The following is a 13876-nucleotide window of genomic DNA, read 5'->3' as shown; positions in this document are numbered from 1 at the left end:
TTAAAACCTGGATTCTTAATGGATCATCTTATTACTTTGTTGTTCTGATTTTAAACTTTAAATCGTGTCATTACATCTTATAATTATCTGTTTTGAAAGACATTCTTCTTACTGCTTATATACAAACCTTGACCATTGCAGCTACCTTCAAGAAAGAAATACACTGACTCAATTCAGTTATCTACATTTGTTGTTTTTTTGTTTGTTTGTTTGTTTTTTCATTCATTCATTTACCTCTCTGGACACTGTTGGAAAAACACTGTTATCTGTTGCAGTAGAACCGGCCAGCAATCGGGTCTGTTTTCAAGGATGGTGATTAATGGATGAGGACTGTTCCTGAAATAAAGAGAAATCATATTTGGATCTACAATGCAAAACGTGAGCGTACAAGGTAACTATGATCAGCATAAAAGCGGCTGCTGAAATAGACAGTTTAGTTCCCTCATATTACCATCTCTCTTTACCAGCTTTGCTATGACTGTTACGCTATCATATGAGCACATTTTACTGGATGCTTGGGAAACATGAATAAAACGAAGAGTTTATTTGGAAAGCTTTGACCCACTTCTATTTTTGTTTAAAATCAACACCTAAGGATCACTGATTAGTTGTGTTGCCTGACTTGCACTGTTAGCACCACTAGGCTCTAGCAGTAGTGTCCAAGTAATACTCACAGAATAATTTCAACCAAGGCACAACTCATTCCAGTCTTTCAAGCACATGTACAAATATCCAGTGTGTGAAACCAGAGACCATTTGTACTGCCAAATACTTTAGACCTGCTCACAACTGACTATCCCTCCCCCCAGTCCTTTTTCAGGGGTAGGGAGGAGAGAACAGCTGGCCACACCAGCAGCCTAGAAATGTGCTCTTTTCTGCCAGCCCTGTGACAATTGTCGCACTTGGAAAGGCCACTGAGACCTCAGAGTCACTTGCTCTTCTCAGGTCAATCTCTTATCACCAACACTGTCCCCGCCTCCAGAGTCCATGACTGACGGCCACCCACACCCTGAACTGCTAAGCACCCATTGAACAGTGACTACCCTTAAACACCGATTGCTCCCATCAAACAGTGATAGGAGGAGGGGGGAAGAGAAGCTGAGCAAGAGGTGAGGGGAGCCTGAAGTACACTTTTTGTTCTCTAAGAAGCAAATCTAAAGTTATTGTACTACAGCGTGTTTGCATGAGAAAGGAAAACGGAGTACTGGAGCCTGAATATTAAATTTCCTGGAGAGGTGGCGCACTGGAAAGAACTGCTGACGTGAAACAAATTCATCACTGTCTCCAACACCTTTTTCTGGAGTCACCCACTGTCCTTGCCATGACTTACTCTCTCTCCTGCTTACTATAACCCTTACTCTCACCTGCTTGCTAAGTATCCTCTTTCTCCCCAGTTCCCTTTTCTGCTTCAGCCAACTACAAGCATGGTCGCATAGACTCTTTTCTGGGACACCAACAGCTCAACAGCACGCATCTGGACACCTCCCTGCTCTCAGAGCTGAAACAACATTCCTAATAACAAGACAGAAAAGTTGCAAGGGGAAAGTCTTGCTGATTCCCACAGATCTGCTAGACACAAGATTAGAGAGCACGGCTATGGGAATAAATGGAAAGGAAACAGATGTGCATGTACCACATAAGGCTGGCAGACAGAGAGGCACCATAAATCTAGAAACTGCAGCTGATGAAGAACATCACCTTCAGCTTGGTTAAACAGCATTCCTGTTTGCACGCTCGTCAAATCTGTGCTACTTACTAAGAGACTTGGTATGTATTGATTGAGTGTGTACTGACTGTCTACAGTCAGTATTACCTATAAAGCACTGAGTTATCTGACACCCACCAATTTAAGTGGTACATCTCTTCTCAAGAGACTTGGCCTCAGACACCAGGTCTTTTAAATAAAACAGTGAGAAGGAACTGAGAGGGGAAAAAAATAAGAAGAAAGCACATTCACACATCCAGCACACACATATCCAAAATATACTAAGGCTCTTTGCAGGTGTTTACAAGCAAACTGATTTTCATGCATGCAAGCTGAAACACTGCACAGGAGAAGCTGTTAGTTTTCTTAATACACTGCTAATTTCACTACCAAGTGATGGAGTCAAATGAGCCTCTTAGAAAAGATTTATAGCAGTGTTTGGTTTCGTCATTGTTGTTTTTTAAAAAGTAGTGGAGGCAGGAAGTCCGAGATCTGAAGCAGTCTTTTTGTTACAGAAAGCAACAAAAAATGAGACGCACTCATATTCAGTGTCCTGCTACCAACACAAGCATTTGCAGCAGCACCGAACAAATTCAGCTGCAAGTGAAGTGAATTGAGATCTGCAGGAATCCCATTAAAAAAAAAATGCAGCAATAAAATATTTTTATATTTTGAAGAGAACGTAAGTTTTGTTCAACTGTTTCTTTCAAGAGCTTCAAACTACATTGGATCTTTGCATGCAAATATGTAGAAAATCTTGCTTTGATTTAAAAAGCATCTTTTGCTACAGAAGCATATTCACACAGCAAAAAAAGTTTTGTAATATGCCTTTAGGCATCAAGAATAAGTATTTTTTTTACTGATAGAGACATAATTGATTAATATGACCTTATGGATCTGAGACCACCTACAAGGTTGTCATTCCTAAAGACAAATGGAAAATGGAAATGCCTTTAATTAATCTAAAAGGAGTGCAATTTAAATTACTGTATTTAAATCTCCAAAAAAGAATTCACATCACCGAAGAACGGTTGAGGTAGAAAATTACCTCTGAAGGCCACCTGGTCCAACACCCCTGCTCAAGCAGGGACACCCAGAGCAGGTTGCCTGGGACCACATCCAGGTGGCTTTTGAAGATCTCCAAGGAGAGAGATGCCACAGCCTCTTTGGGCAACCTGTGCTCAGTCACCCACAGACTGAAAAAATGCTTCCTGATGTTCAGAGAGTGCCTCGTTTCAGTTTGTGTCTGTTGTGTCTTGTTCTGTCACTGGGCACTGCTGAAAAGAGTTTAGATCTGTCTTCACTGCAATCTCCCTAGTAGCTTTCAGCTTCCTCATGCATCTAGCTTAAATCAGTCACTAGAACAATTCATGAAGCACAGAAGATAGTTTTTTCACACTGAATTCTTCCCTCTGTTCCTCAAATAATTTTTCTTCCAAAAAGGTGTGATTCTCTTCAAGAAAATAAGTAATTTGAAATTACAGGGACTTTCACAAGACTGACCAATGTGATGGACTACTTACAGCATGTTCAGGAAACATATATTAAGCAAGATCATAAGGATGCATGCATTACAGCTCCGGCATTCATTTGGGAGCTAGAGGTGTCATACTTGCCATATTCATTACCCTAAAATTTGTTTACTTATATATGTGGTCTTCAAAAGGCCCACCTTCCTTGATTCTGCAAGCATTTTAATGAAGAGTATTCTACAATCTGTGTACAAAAACTAGAAATACTAAGGTTATTGTCACTTTGTAACTTTCCAAGACCACACACAGCATGCAAGAAACAAAAAAAAAGTAGTTGCTTGTCTACCACTTCAGTCCAGGAAATCATAGACAGGACCATTTTTGACACAGCAAGCTAGCAAGCATACAACTCATATCATGCCAGAACTTTGAAAGAGTGCAGCCAAGTACGAGACATACAGAGCAACAACATCTGCTCATTTCACAGAATCACAAAATCATAGAACAGCTTGGGTTGGAAGGGACCTTAAAGATCGTAGAGTTCCAACCCCACTGCCATGGGCAGGGATATCACCCTCTAGACCTGGGACACCTCCCATAGACCAGGTTGCTCAAAGCCCCAGCCAACCTGGCCTTAAACATTTCCAGGAATGGGGTATCCACAGCTTCTCTGGGCAAAATTTCAACACCTTTTTCACTACTTTAAGATTTAATTACCTTTCCTAATGAGAGGAGTGTATCTTCAGCTATTTAAGTGCTCCTGCTGAGATCAGTAAAGCCTTTAAAAAGTAGGCACACGACAGGTCAAGTCCAAAATTAAAATGGCTTAGTATCCAGAAAAAAAAGTAAGCCTTTTGTAGCAAATTTTGTGTGCTCTGATACTAACATAACTGCACCGAACTGGACACTAAAAGAAATCTGTTAAGCTCCACAATGAACAGTGATTAATAATGAAACATCAAAACAAGCAAACCAAGAAAGTTACATTTGGTAATGCTTTTGGCAGTAGGAAAATTAGGTGTGTACCAGGAAATTTATTTTCAGCACAAACTTAAGGATCCCTCACACAACAGTATGAAATGCACATCATTATAATTCTTCTATCCTAACTTATTGCCAGTGGCTTCAGGATAAAGTAAAATGCACAACCAGACATAGCTATCTAGCTGTAAATACGCGAGCATCTAGGGAAACAATGAGTTGTCTTATGAAAGGACAACAATAAAACAAAAGTTACTAACTTTTAGGTCACCTCAACCTTTTTGTTCCATCTCTGAACATGAGAGAGCTCCAATCTGATTTGGAGAACAAATTCAGTGACGGATTGCTTTTTCTGTATGAGGAAACAATGTCTGCAGTCAAAACACATTTCTATGCATGCCGCTGTAACTCTGACCCTTTCAGAAACATGATGTAGTATTTTATTCCATCTAACATGAATTTTGAAAGCATTTTTCTACCTTCTCTATATTTTGATTTCAGAAAGTTTATTACAAGCTGAACATAGAGGAAAAACAGCTCTCCAGAATTTTTAAGACAACAAAACCACACAAAGTGAATTATTAATAATAAACAAACACTAGTCCATTTAAAAAAAAAGTCAATGGCTTCCAGCAAAAATGTGTAGCCAAGGTGCTGTAAATGTCTGCCATAACCCAACTGGACTGAGGATGCTGACAAATGTTTCTCATAAAAAGTGCTCTTCCCTGCCCTTTCACTCCATTCAGCTTGAGGTTGGGTTACTGGACAGGCATATTAATATTCACAGGAAACCAGCGGACAACTTTATGCCAGACCAGAGAGAGAATTAATCCACTGGGAATGCTTAGTTCTCACCCAAAGTGAGAATGACTTCCAGGCTACTTCTGTTTCTGCTACAGCTGGTCCCCACTTCATCAAAAAAATGCAGACCATCCCATATGTGAATTTAAAAGTCACATCAATTATTTCACACATCCTTACAAAATAGCATATTTGGTTTGGTATTTATCTGCCCTTGGAACACTAGTTATTCAGAAAGACAGCAATACTTATGTAGCTTATGGAAACAATTAGGAACTAAATGATAAATGAGGCTGTTCTCTACCAACTTACCAAGGGTAAAAGGAACATTTCCTGCTTTCTACAACAAGAGAGACAATCCCTTCCCTGTTTTCCAAGGTTGATTTTCTTAAAGAAAGTGGAGAATCTCAGCCCTAAAGGTACAAAAGCTTCCCGCCCCAAAAATCAGAAAACATAACCAGACAAAATTCCCCAAGTTCCACAACATTATTTTCCCCCATTTCTTTTCAAGATCTGTTCACAACATTGTATCATCGCAAGAAGACGTATTGTAAAAGCAGTTCTATTATCCACACCTAACATTGGCCTTAAAGCCAAATCTATTTTTAGCCCATAATATTGTCTCAACAAACATCCAAAGAAATGAGAACTGCAAACTCCTTCTGAACATACTTCTACTTTTGAATCTTCATTAATGATTTCTATACAGAATATTTTTGCATAGCTGACAGCATAACACGAGAATAACGCAACAGGATGTTTCTACTGCTGAGTCATTGTACATATTCTCAAATTTCTAAGTTTTAATGACATCTACACAATAACACTCTGGTGCAATACACTAGAAACACTATAGCATATGAAAGAACTCAATTGTAACACTTGTTACTTAACAAGTCATTGAATAAGGACATACCTCTTTGTACACAAAAAAAAAAAAAAAAACAAAAAAACACACAACACAAATGCCAGATGTCAAAAATCAGAGCATTTTGACCTACTAGGTATTCAAGACTAAGTCAAACAACCAATGTAATGTTTGTCTTCACTGGAATAAAGCAGAACTAAAAGGAAAAACAACAACAAAAATATGTATTGGCTAAGTCTAAGACATGCAAGTCTGCTATTGATTTCCAGTTCTCTATTAATTTAAATAACTGTAAACAATTTTGAATTACAAAACTTCACCTTTTCCTTGTATACTACCAGCATTTTTGATTTTGCACAGGAAAAGATAAATAATCTTTCTTTGCCCAGTTGGAGAGAGGCTGTTCCTGTATTCCAACCACATCCTACTGCCTTCTTTTTCATACGGAGCCTGGATTAAGCCCCTTTAACTTAGCCTCTTCTACCATGAGACATAAAAAAAAAAAAAGTTTATTTACTACAGAAGAAAAAGTTTTCAAAAGACTTCCATCTCACTAACCTTCATTACCTGCTTTTTCAATGAAATTTGTTCTTTAGAAGTATGAACTTCGTATAAAGAACTGATGTAACCAGAAAAACAAAGACACACGGGAGTTCAGGAATGCTCACCCTGAACATCCAGCTCTCCAAAAGCGTCTTCCACTTTACCTAAGCAAAATGAAACAGTGAGGAAAAGACGCGATTCTCCTCTGCCTAACAGTGCCTTTTATACTCTTAAAGCATTACAGCTACAACATGCTATTGTATCTGTTTCCTGAATAAAATAAAATTTGAAAAATATTCATGACCAGAGCTTGGATCTTCTCCAGGTGAAGAAGACAAAAAAGTAGCTGTTAATATCAGCACTGACTCATGGTTTCTCTAGAGCTGGATGATATCTCCAAGATGTCCCCTCAGGAAGACTGCTACTGCACAACAGGCTGCTTTTTACTAGTAGCTCTGAATGCATTTTGAAATCATTTATTTTTACATGGCAACCACTTTAACAGTAGAAGCAGTTAGTAACCTCATTTTAATAGCAGAAACAAAGCTGGAAAAATAGGTAGAGGAAAGTGGACCCCAGTCTACCTAACATAAAAGGACCATTGGCAATCACCAAGCTATGAAGTATGCATAAGTCCCAATATTTATTTGTTCTTCTTCTCATACAGTCTTCCTGTTGCCATTGCCCCTCTTAAGCTTCTGGTGGTTGTCTTATCTCTCTACTATTGAACTCCTTAAAACTTTCAACCAAGTATCACAGAATCAGTAAACTGTTTAAGTTAGAAGGGACATCCTGAGATTATCTAGCCCAACCCATCTGCAAAGGCAGAGTCAGCTAGAGAAGGCTTCCCAGAACTTTGATCATCTCCAAGAACAGAGACTCCACATCCTCCTAAGCAACCTGCTCCAGTGCTTGATCACTTGTAGAGTCAAAAAAAAACAAAAACAAAAACAAACAAACAAACAAAAAAAACACAAAAAAACACCAAACAGTATTTTCCTGACTTCATAAGGAAACACCTCTGATCTGATTTGTGCAGATTGCCTCTTATACTGGGCTGTCTAGGTAACTCTTCTTCGTTCCCTTCCATCAGGTATTTATACACATGGATAAAGTCCCCTTGAGCCTTCTCTTCTCCAGACTGAACAGTCCCAGTTCTCTCAGCCCCTCCTTATATGAAAGATGCACCAGTCCCTCCATCGTCTTCGTGGTCCTTTTTTGGACTGTCTTCAATAAGTCTTTTTGTTTACTGACAAGTGAACAGTAGACCCAGCACTCAGATGTCCTTCACCATGGTTGAGCAGAGGGAAGGATCGCTTCTGTCAGCCTGCTGGTAACCCTCTTCCTTATGTATCCCAGGCTGCTATAAGCCTTCTTTGCCGCAAGGGTGCATTGCTTGTTCATGGAAATGAAGAATATGCTGTTCTAAGTTATTCATGAGTTCCTTGGAGGTGATGAGTTCACATAGAACTTTTAACTAAAGCATGTTTTGTTTCAATATTTTGTGAAAAGAAAAAAAAAAAGCTCAGATATACTCCATATTTATCCTAACAAGACACTCAGATATGCCTAAGACCTTAAAGGAATTCCAGAGCTGGGTTAAAAAAAGCAGCAAAGAATCACCCCAGACAATTACACCATGACCATCAGATATTCTCATAAACTTACTTCTGTGATTCTGTGATTACTTGTTTCACGGAACCCTTCCCCCTTAATGGTAAAACCGTCTCATTTGTTGCTGCTCACCCAAAGGAATGAATCAACTACTGAACTCTGGTTCTCTGTGTATTAAGGATTTTTACAATATCACAGAATCACAGAATTTCTAGGTTGGAAGAGACCTCAAGATTATCGAGTCCAACCTCTGACCTAATGCTAACAGTCCCCACTAAACCATATCCCTAAGCTCTACATCTAAACGTCTTTTAAAGACCTCCAGGGATGGTGACTCCACCACTTCCCTGCGCAGACTGTTCCAATGCCTCACAACCCTTTCGGTAAAGAAGTTCTTCCTAACATCTAACCTAAAACTCCCCTGGCTCAATTTAAGGCCACTCCCCCTCGTCCTGTCACCAGGCACGTGGGAGAACAGGCCAACCCCCACCTCGCTACAGCCTCCCTTGAGGTACCTAAAAAGAGCGATAAGGTCGCCCCTGAGCCTCCTCTTCTCCAGGCTGAACAAGCCCAGCTCCCTCAGCCGCTCCTCGTAGGACTTGTTCTCCAGGCCCCTCACCAGCTTCGTCACCCTTCTCTGCACCCGCTCAAGCACCTCCATGTCCTTCTTGTAGCGAGGGGCCCAAAACTGAACACAGTACTCGAGGTGCGGCCTCACCAGAGCTGAGTACAGGGGGACGATCACCTCCCTAGCCCTGCTGGTCACACTGTTTCTTATGCAAGCCAGGATGCCGTTGGCCTTCTTGGCCACCTGAGCACACTGCTGGCTCATATTCAGCTGACTATCCACCATCACTCCCAGGTCCTTCTCTGCCTGGCAGCTCTCCAACCACTCATCTCCCAGCCTGTAGCTCTGCTTGGGGTTGTTGTGCCCCAGGTGCAGGACCCGGCACTTGGCCTTGTTGAATTTCATGCAGTTGACCTCAGCCCACCGGTGCAGCCTATCCAGATCCTCCTGCAGAGCTTTCCTACCCTCAAGCAGATCGAAACACGCACCTAACTTGGTGTCATCTGCGAACTTACTGAGGGTGCACTCAATGCCCTCGTCCAGATCATCAATGAAGATACTAAAGAGGACCGGCCCCAGCACCGAGCCCTGGGGGACGCCACTAGTGACTGGCCTCCAACTGGACTTGGCTCCATTCACCACGACTCTTTGGGCCCGGCTATCCAGCCAGTTTCTAACCCAACGAAGCGTGCGCCAGTCCAAGCCAAAAGCAGCCAGTTTCTTGAGGAGAATGCTGTGGGAGATGGTGTCAAAAGCCTTGCTGAAGTCAACGTAGACCACAACCACAGTTTTTCCCTCGTCCACCCAGCGCGTCACTTTGTCATAGAAGGAGATCAGGTTCGTCAAGCAGGATCTGCCTTTCATAAACCCATGCTGACTGGGCCTGATCGCCTGCTTGCCCTGCAAGTGCTGCGTGATGACTCTCAGGAGGATCTGCTCCATGAGCTTCCCTGGCACTGAGGTCAAACTGACAGGCCTGTAGTTTCCCGGGTCTGCCCTCCGGCCAGATGGGCGTCACATTTGCTAGCCGCCAGTCGATTGGGACCTCCCCCGATAGCCAGGACTGTTGATAAATGATGGACAGTGGCTTGGCCAGCTCCTCTGCCAGTTCTCTCAGTACCCTTGGGTGGATCCCATCCGGCCCCATCGACTTGTGCATATTCAAGTGCCGTAGCAGGTCACCAACCAGTTCTTTGTGGATAGTTAGGGACACATCCTGCTCCCCATCCCCTTCCACCAGCTCAGGGTACTGGGTATCCAGAGAACAACCGGTATTGCCGCTAAAGACTGAGGTGAAGAAGGCATTGAGCACCTCCACCTTTTCCTCATCTCTTGTAACTAAGTTTCCCCCCGCATCCAGTAAAGGATGGAGATTCTCCTTAGTCCTCCTTTTTGTGTTGATGTATTTATAGAAACGTTTTTTGTTATCTTTAACGGCAGTAGCCAGATTGAGCTCCAGATGAGCTTTGGCCTTTCTAATTTGGTCCCTGCACAGCCTCGCAACATCCTTATAGTCCTCCCTAGTGGCCTGCCCACTTTTCCAAAGATTATAAACCCTCTTTTTTCTCCTAAGATCAAGCCACAATTCTCTGTTGAGCCAGGCTGGTCTTCTTCCCCGCCAGCTCGTCTTTGGGCACGTGGGGACAGACCGTTCCTGCGCCATTAAGATTTCCCTCTTGAAGAGCGCCCAGCCTTCCTGGACCCCTCTGCCCTTCAGAACCGCCTCCCAAGGGACTCCACAAACTAGTGTCCTGAGCAGCTCAAAGTCAGCCCTCCGAAAGTCCAATACAGCGGTTTTACTGGTCCCCTTCCTGGCCTCGCCAAGAATAGTGAACTCCACCATTTCGTGGTCACTCTGCCCGAGACAGCTCCCGACGATCACGTCCTCCACCAGTCCTTCTCTGTTTGTGAAGAGAAGGTCAAGCGGGGCACCACCCCTGGTAGGCTCACTAACCAGCTGCGTCAGGAAGCTATCTTCCACGCTCTCCAGAAACCTCCTAGACTGCTTTCTCAGGGCTGTGTTGTGCTTCCAGGATATGTCAGGGAAGTTGAAGTCCCCCATGAGTACAAGCGCCGAAGATTTCGCAACTTCTGTCAGCTGCCTGTAGAACTCCTCATCCGTCTCCTCATCCTGGTTCGGCAGTCTATAGCAGACCCCGACCAGGACACTAGCCGTGTTGTCCCTGCCAATCCTAACCCAAAGGGACTTGACCTTGTCATTCCCAGCCTCGAGTTCTACAACCTCGAAAGACTCTCTAATATAGAGAGCCACACCACCACCCCTTCTGTGCTGCCTGTCCCTTCTAAAGAGCTTATAGCCAGGCATTGCAGCACTCCAGTCATGAGAGTGGTCCCACCACGTCTCTGTGATGGCAACCAAGTCGTAGCCTGCCTGCCGCATGATGGCTTCCAGCTCCTCCTGTTTGTTACCCATGCTGCGTGCATTGGTGTAGATGCACTTCAGCTGGGCCATTGCCTTATCCCCTGGCCTTGCCATTGCTCCCCCTGGCACAGCCCCAACAATCCTAGCTTCAGCCCCATCCCCCTTCCTACCTAGTTTAACGCCCTCTCAATGAGCCCTGCCAGCTCCTGGCCCAGGATCCTTTTTCCCCTAAAAGATAGGGACCTGTCTGCAGCCATCAGGCCAGGTGCTGAGTAAAGTGCCCCATGATAGAAAAACCCAAGATTTCTGCGTTGGCACCAGCCCCGGAGCCACGTGTTTAACAGGTGGGCTTTCCATGTCCTCTCTGTACCCCTCCCTGCCACCGTAGGGATGGATGAAAACACCACCTGCACTCCCGCTCCATCCACTAACCATCCTAGCCCCCTAAAGTCTCGTTTGATAGCCTTCAGGCTTCTCTCTTCAATGTTGTCATTGCCTGCCTGGACTATCAAAAGAGGATAATAATCAGAGGGGCGTACCAGGTTGGGAAGCTTCCTGGCAACATCCCTGACCCTGGCCCCAGGGAGGCAGCAGACTTCCCTACGGGTAGGGTCAGGCTGACAAATAGGGTCCTCTGTTCCCCTAAGAATAGAGTCTCCAACAACAATAACCCTCCTGTCTTTCTTGATGGAGGCAGTCCTGAGGCATGGAGTCGACCTCCTCGCCCTAGGCATCCTCCTGGGAACACTTGCTACCTCTTCCTCAGCTACTGGTCTGTCGAGCTCCAAGGCCTCAAACGTGTTGCGTAAGGGCACCTGGGAAGGTGGGGCTGGAAGGGGAAGGCATCGCCTACGATGTCGAGCAGGGACCTGTCTCCATTCCTCCTCAACTCCCAGATTCCCTCCCTCTGCCCAACGGCTACAGGGCAGGGGGTCCACCCCCATTTGGGGTGTCTCACCTCGGTACCTCTCCTTGAGGCCCTGCAGGGAGTTACTCCACCAGTCTATCTCCCACTCACACTCCCTGATATCCCTTAATGCTTAATATGGGTTAAGCATGTGCAGTGATGGCTTTGACAAATTATTCCATTAATAATAGAATTGTATTAATTAACAGTCCTCATGATACAAATACTTATTAATAACTTTTTTTGCAAGACATGACCACTTCATGTCATTGAGTTTTTCTACAGGTGTGAACTTTGAATATTTTCCCCCACAGCTAAGCATTCATGAAGGTAATAAAGGCTGAGCTCAAAAACGAAGCCTTTTTGTCAAATAGGTTGAGTTCTACCTGGTCACCCATTCTGCGACTCGTCCAAGAAATATGTAATACTTTACTTTCTTATATACCCACTACTCTATCAAATTTGTTCAAAACTGGTTAGCAGGATCAAAATTACCAAGATAAATACACAAATAAAAGGACTGAATTCCAGTATTAACATTTGTGGGGTTTGTTTCTGGAAATCAAACAAAAAGTTATTAGGCACCTAAATAAACCAATGTGAAACTAACCTGATTCCATAAAGATTCTGAACGGCCTCATCTCCTTCTCTTCCCCGTTGTACAGCTTGAATCTGTAGTAATTTCCAAACAGTTTTTACTAAACCATGCACATTCCTGTTGACAAAAAAGAAATAAATTACTCTCAGTTATGGATCCAAGTTAGTTGATTCTTCTGTAAAAGGAAGAATACAACTGACAGTCAAGAAGCCCTGAATTGTCCTTATGGACCTCCTCACACCTGTCTACACAATTTTTGGCAAGTTGTGTATCCACACATCGTTATTATCTTTTTCACAAAATGAACAAAATAGCAGAGAAAAGAAATAATGCACCAATTAACACCTTTGATGATTTATTTCCAGCCTATCTGACAACCACATGTGCTGTCCCCAGCTTCATGGACATTGGTACTTTTAACATGTTAAAACTAAAAAACAGCTATTCTCTGAATACAAGCACATAGGCAGATATTCAGCATGGAACACAGAAATTTCCACCATGCCTCTGACCACAAGAGAAATCACCCAAATACCCTACACTGAAACTTACATTCTCATAAAAAAAACACTTGAGATATCTAGTTTATGCTGACTTTAGATCTCAAGAGAATATTATGTACAACAATTTTATCTCCCTCCGTCTACATTAAGTACATTTCAGGTGAAAACACAGTAAGTATTTCTGAAAGTTTGATAAGATTTCCCCCATTTTCCAAGGAAAATGTTAGTGAAGGTAATAAAGTCCACACAAGGGGGAATAAAAGCTCTCCTGAATATGCAGTAAGGACCTTAACAATTCTAGAGGTTGATATAGCTTGGCTGAGCTTGTGAGGACAATCTTCAGAATTTTGTTTTCTTCTTCATAATCAAGTGTTCCACACCTTTCAAGCCATACCACATCAAATCCAAACCAATCCCTGTTTGAGAAAATAGATTGGATTCTATAACAAATCACTTATTATAAGACGAAAATGTAGACAGAGAGGAAAAAAGTCATAACTGATTCTTGGACTGTTCATCTAGAAAATGCTATACAGTTAAAACACCATCCCCTAAAAATCTATTAGATAGATCACTACTCATATCACTAGAACACGTTTATTCCTCCTTTTAGTGGAAGCAAAATGAACAGGAAGAGCTTACACAATATACTACTATAAATGTTCACCACCTGACAAAGATGAAAAGTTGGTTCTATCATATACGGCAAAATACAGGAGGAAAAGAGAATTGAAAGCTGGAGAGTTTTTTTTTTTTTGGTTTGATTTACTATTTCCCCTCTTTTCTTCCCAGCAGGAAAAAAAACAGATTTATCTGTAACTCCACTTCTCCATAAATGAGTGTAACACTGAATGGCCAGCTGGAAACAAGAAGTTATGCAGAATTCATGCAAGCCTCTCGCAGGACAGACAGAAACCATCACTCTCACATAAC

General features: G+C 42.7%; 1 protein-coding gene across 1 annotated transcript in view; it reads right to left on the bottom strand.

Moving 5' to 3' along the window:
* Nucleotides 1-13876, bottom strand: part of FOCAD (focadhesin) — a 123134-nt gene that overhangs the window by 95369 nt on the left and 13889 nt on the right. Inside the window, exons 6-7 of the mRNA XM_082783788.1 lie at nt 12453-12557; nt 235-336 (exon numbers count right to left, since the gene is read on the bottom strand). Coding sequence (XP_082639914.1) covers nt 235-336; nt 12453-12557 — 207 coding nt within the window. The remainder of the gene's footprint in view (nt 1-234; nt 337-12452; nt 12558-13876) is intronic.

The sequence above is a fragment of the Aythya marila genome (genome assembly GCF_965140915.1).
Source record: "Aythya marila genome assembly, chromosome: Z".
Taxonomy (NCBI): Eukaryota; Metazoa; Chordata; class Aves; order Anseriformes; family Anatidae; genus Aythya; species Aythya marila.
Note: the sequence above shows the minus strand (reverse complement) of the source record. Positions and strands in the feature narration are given on the sequence as shown.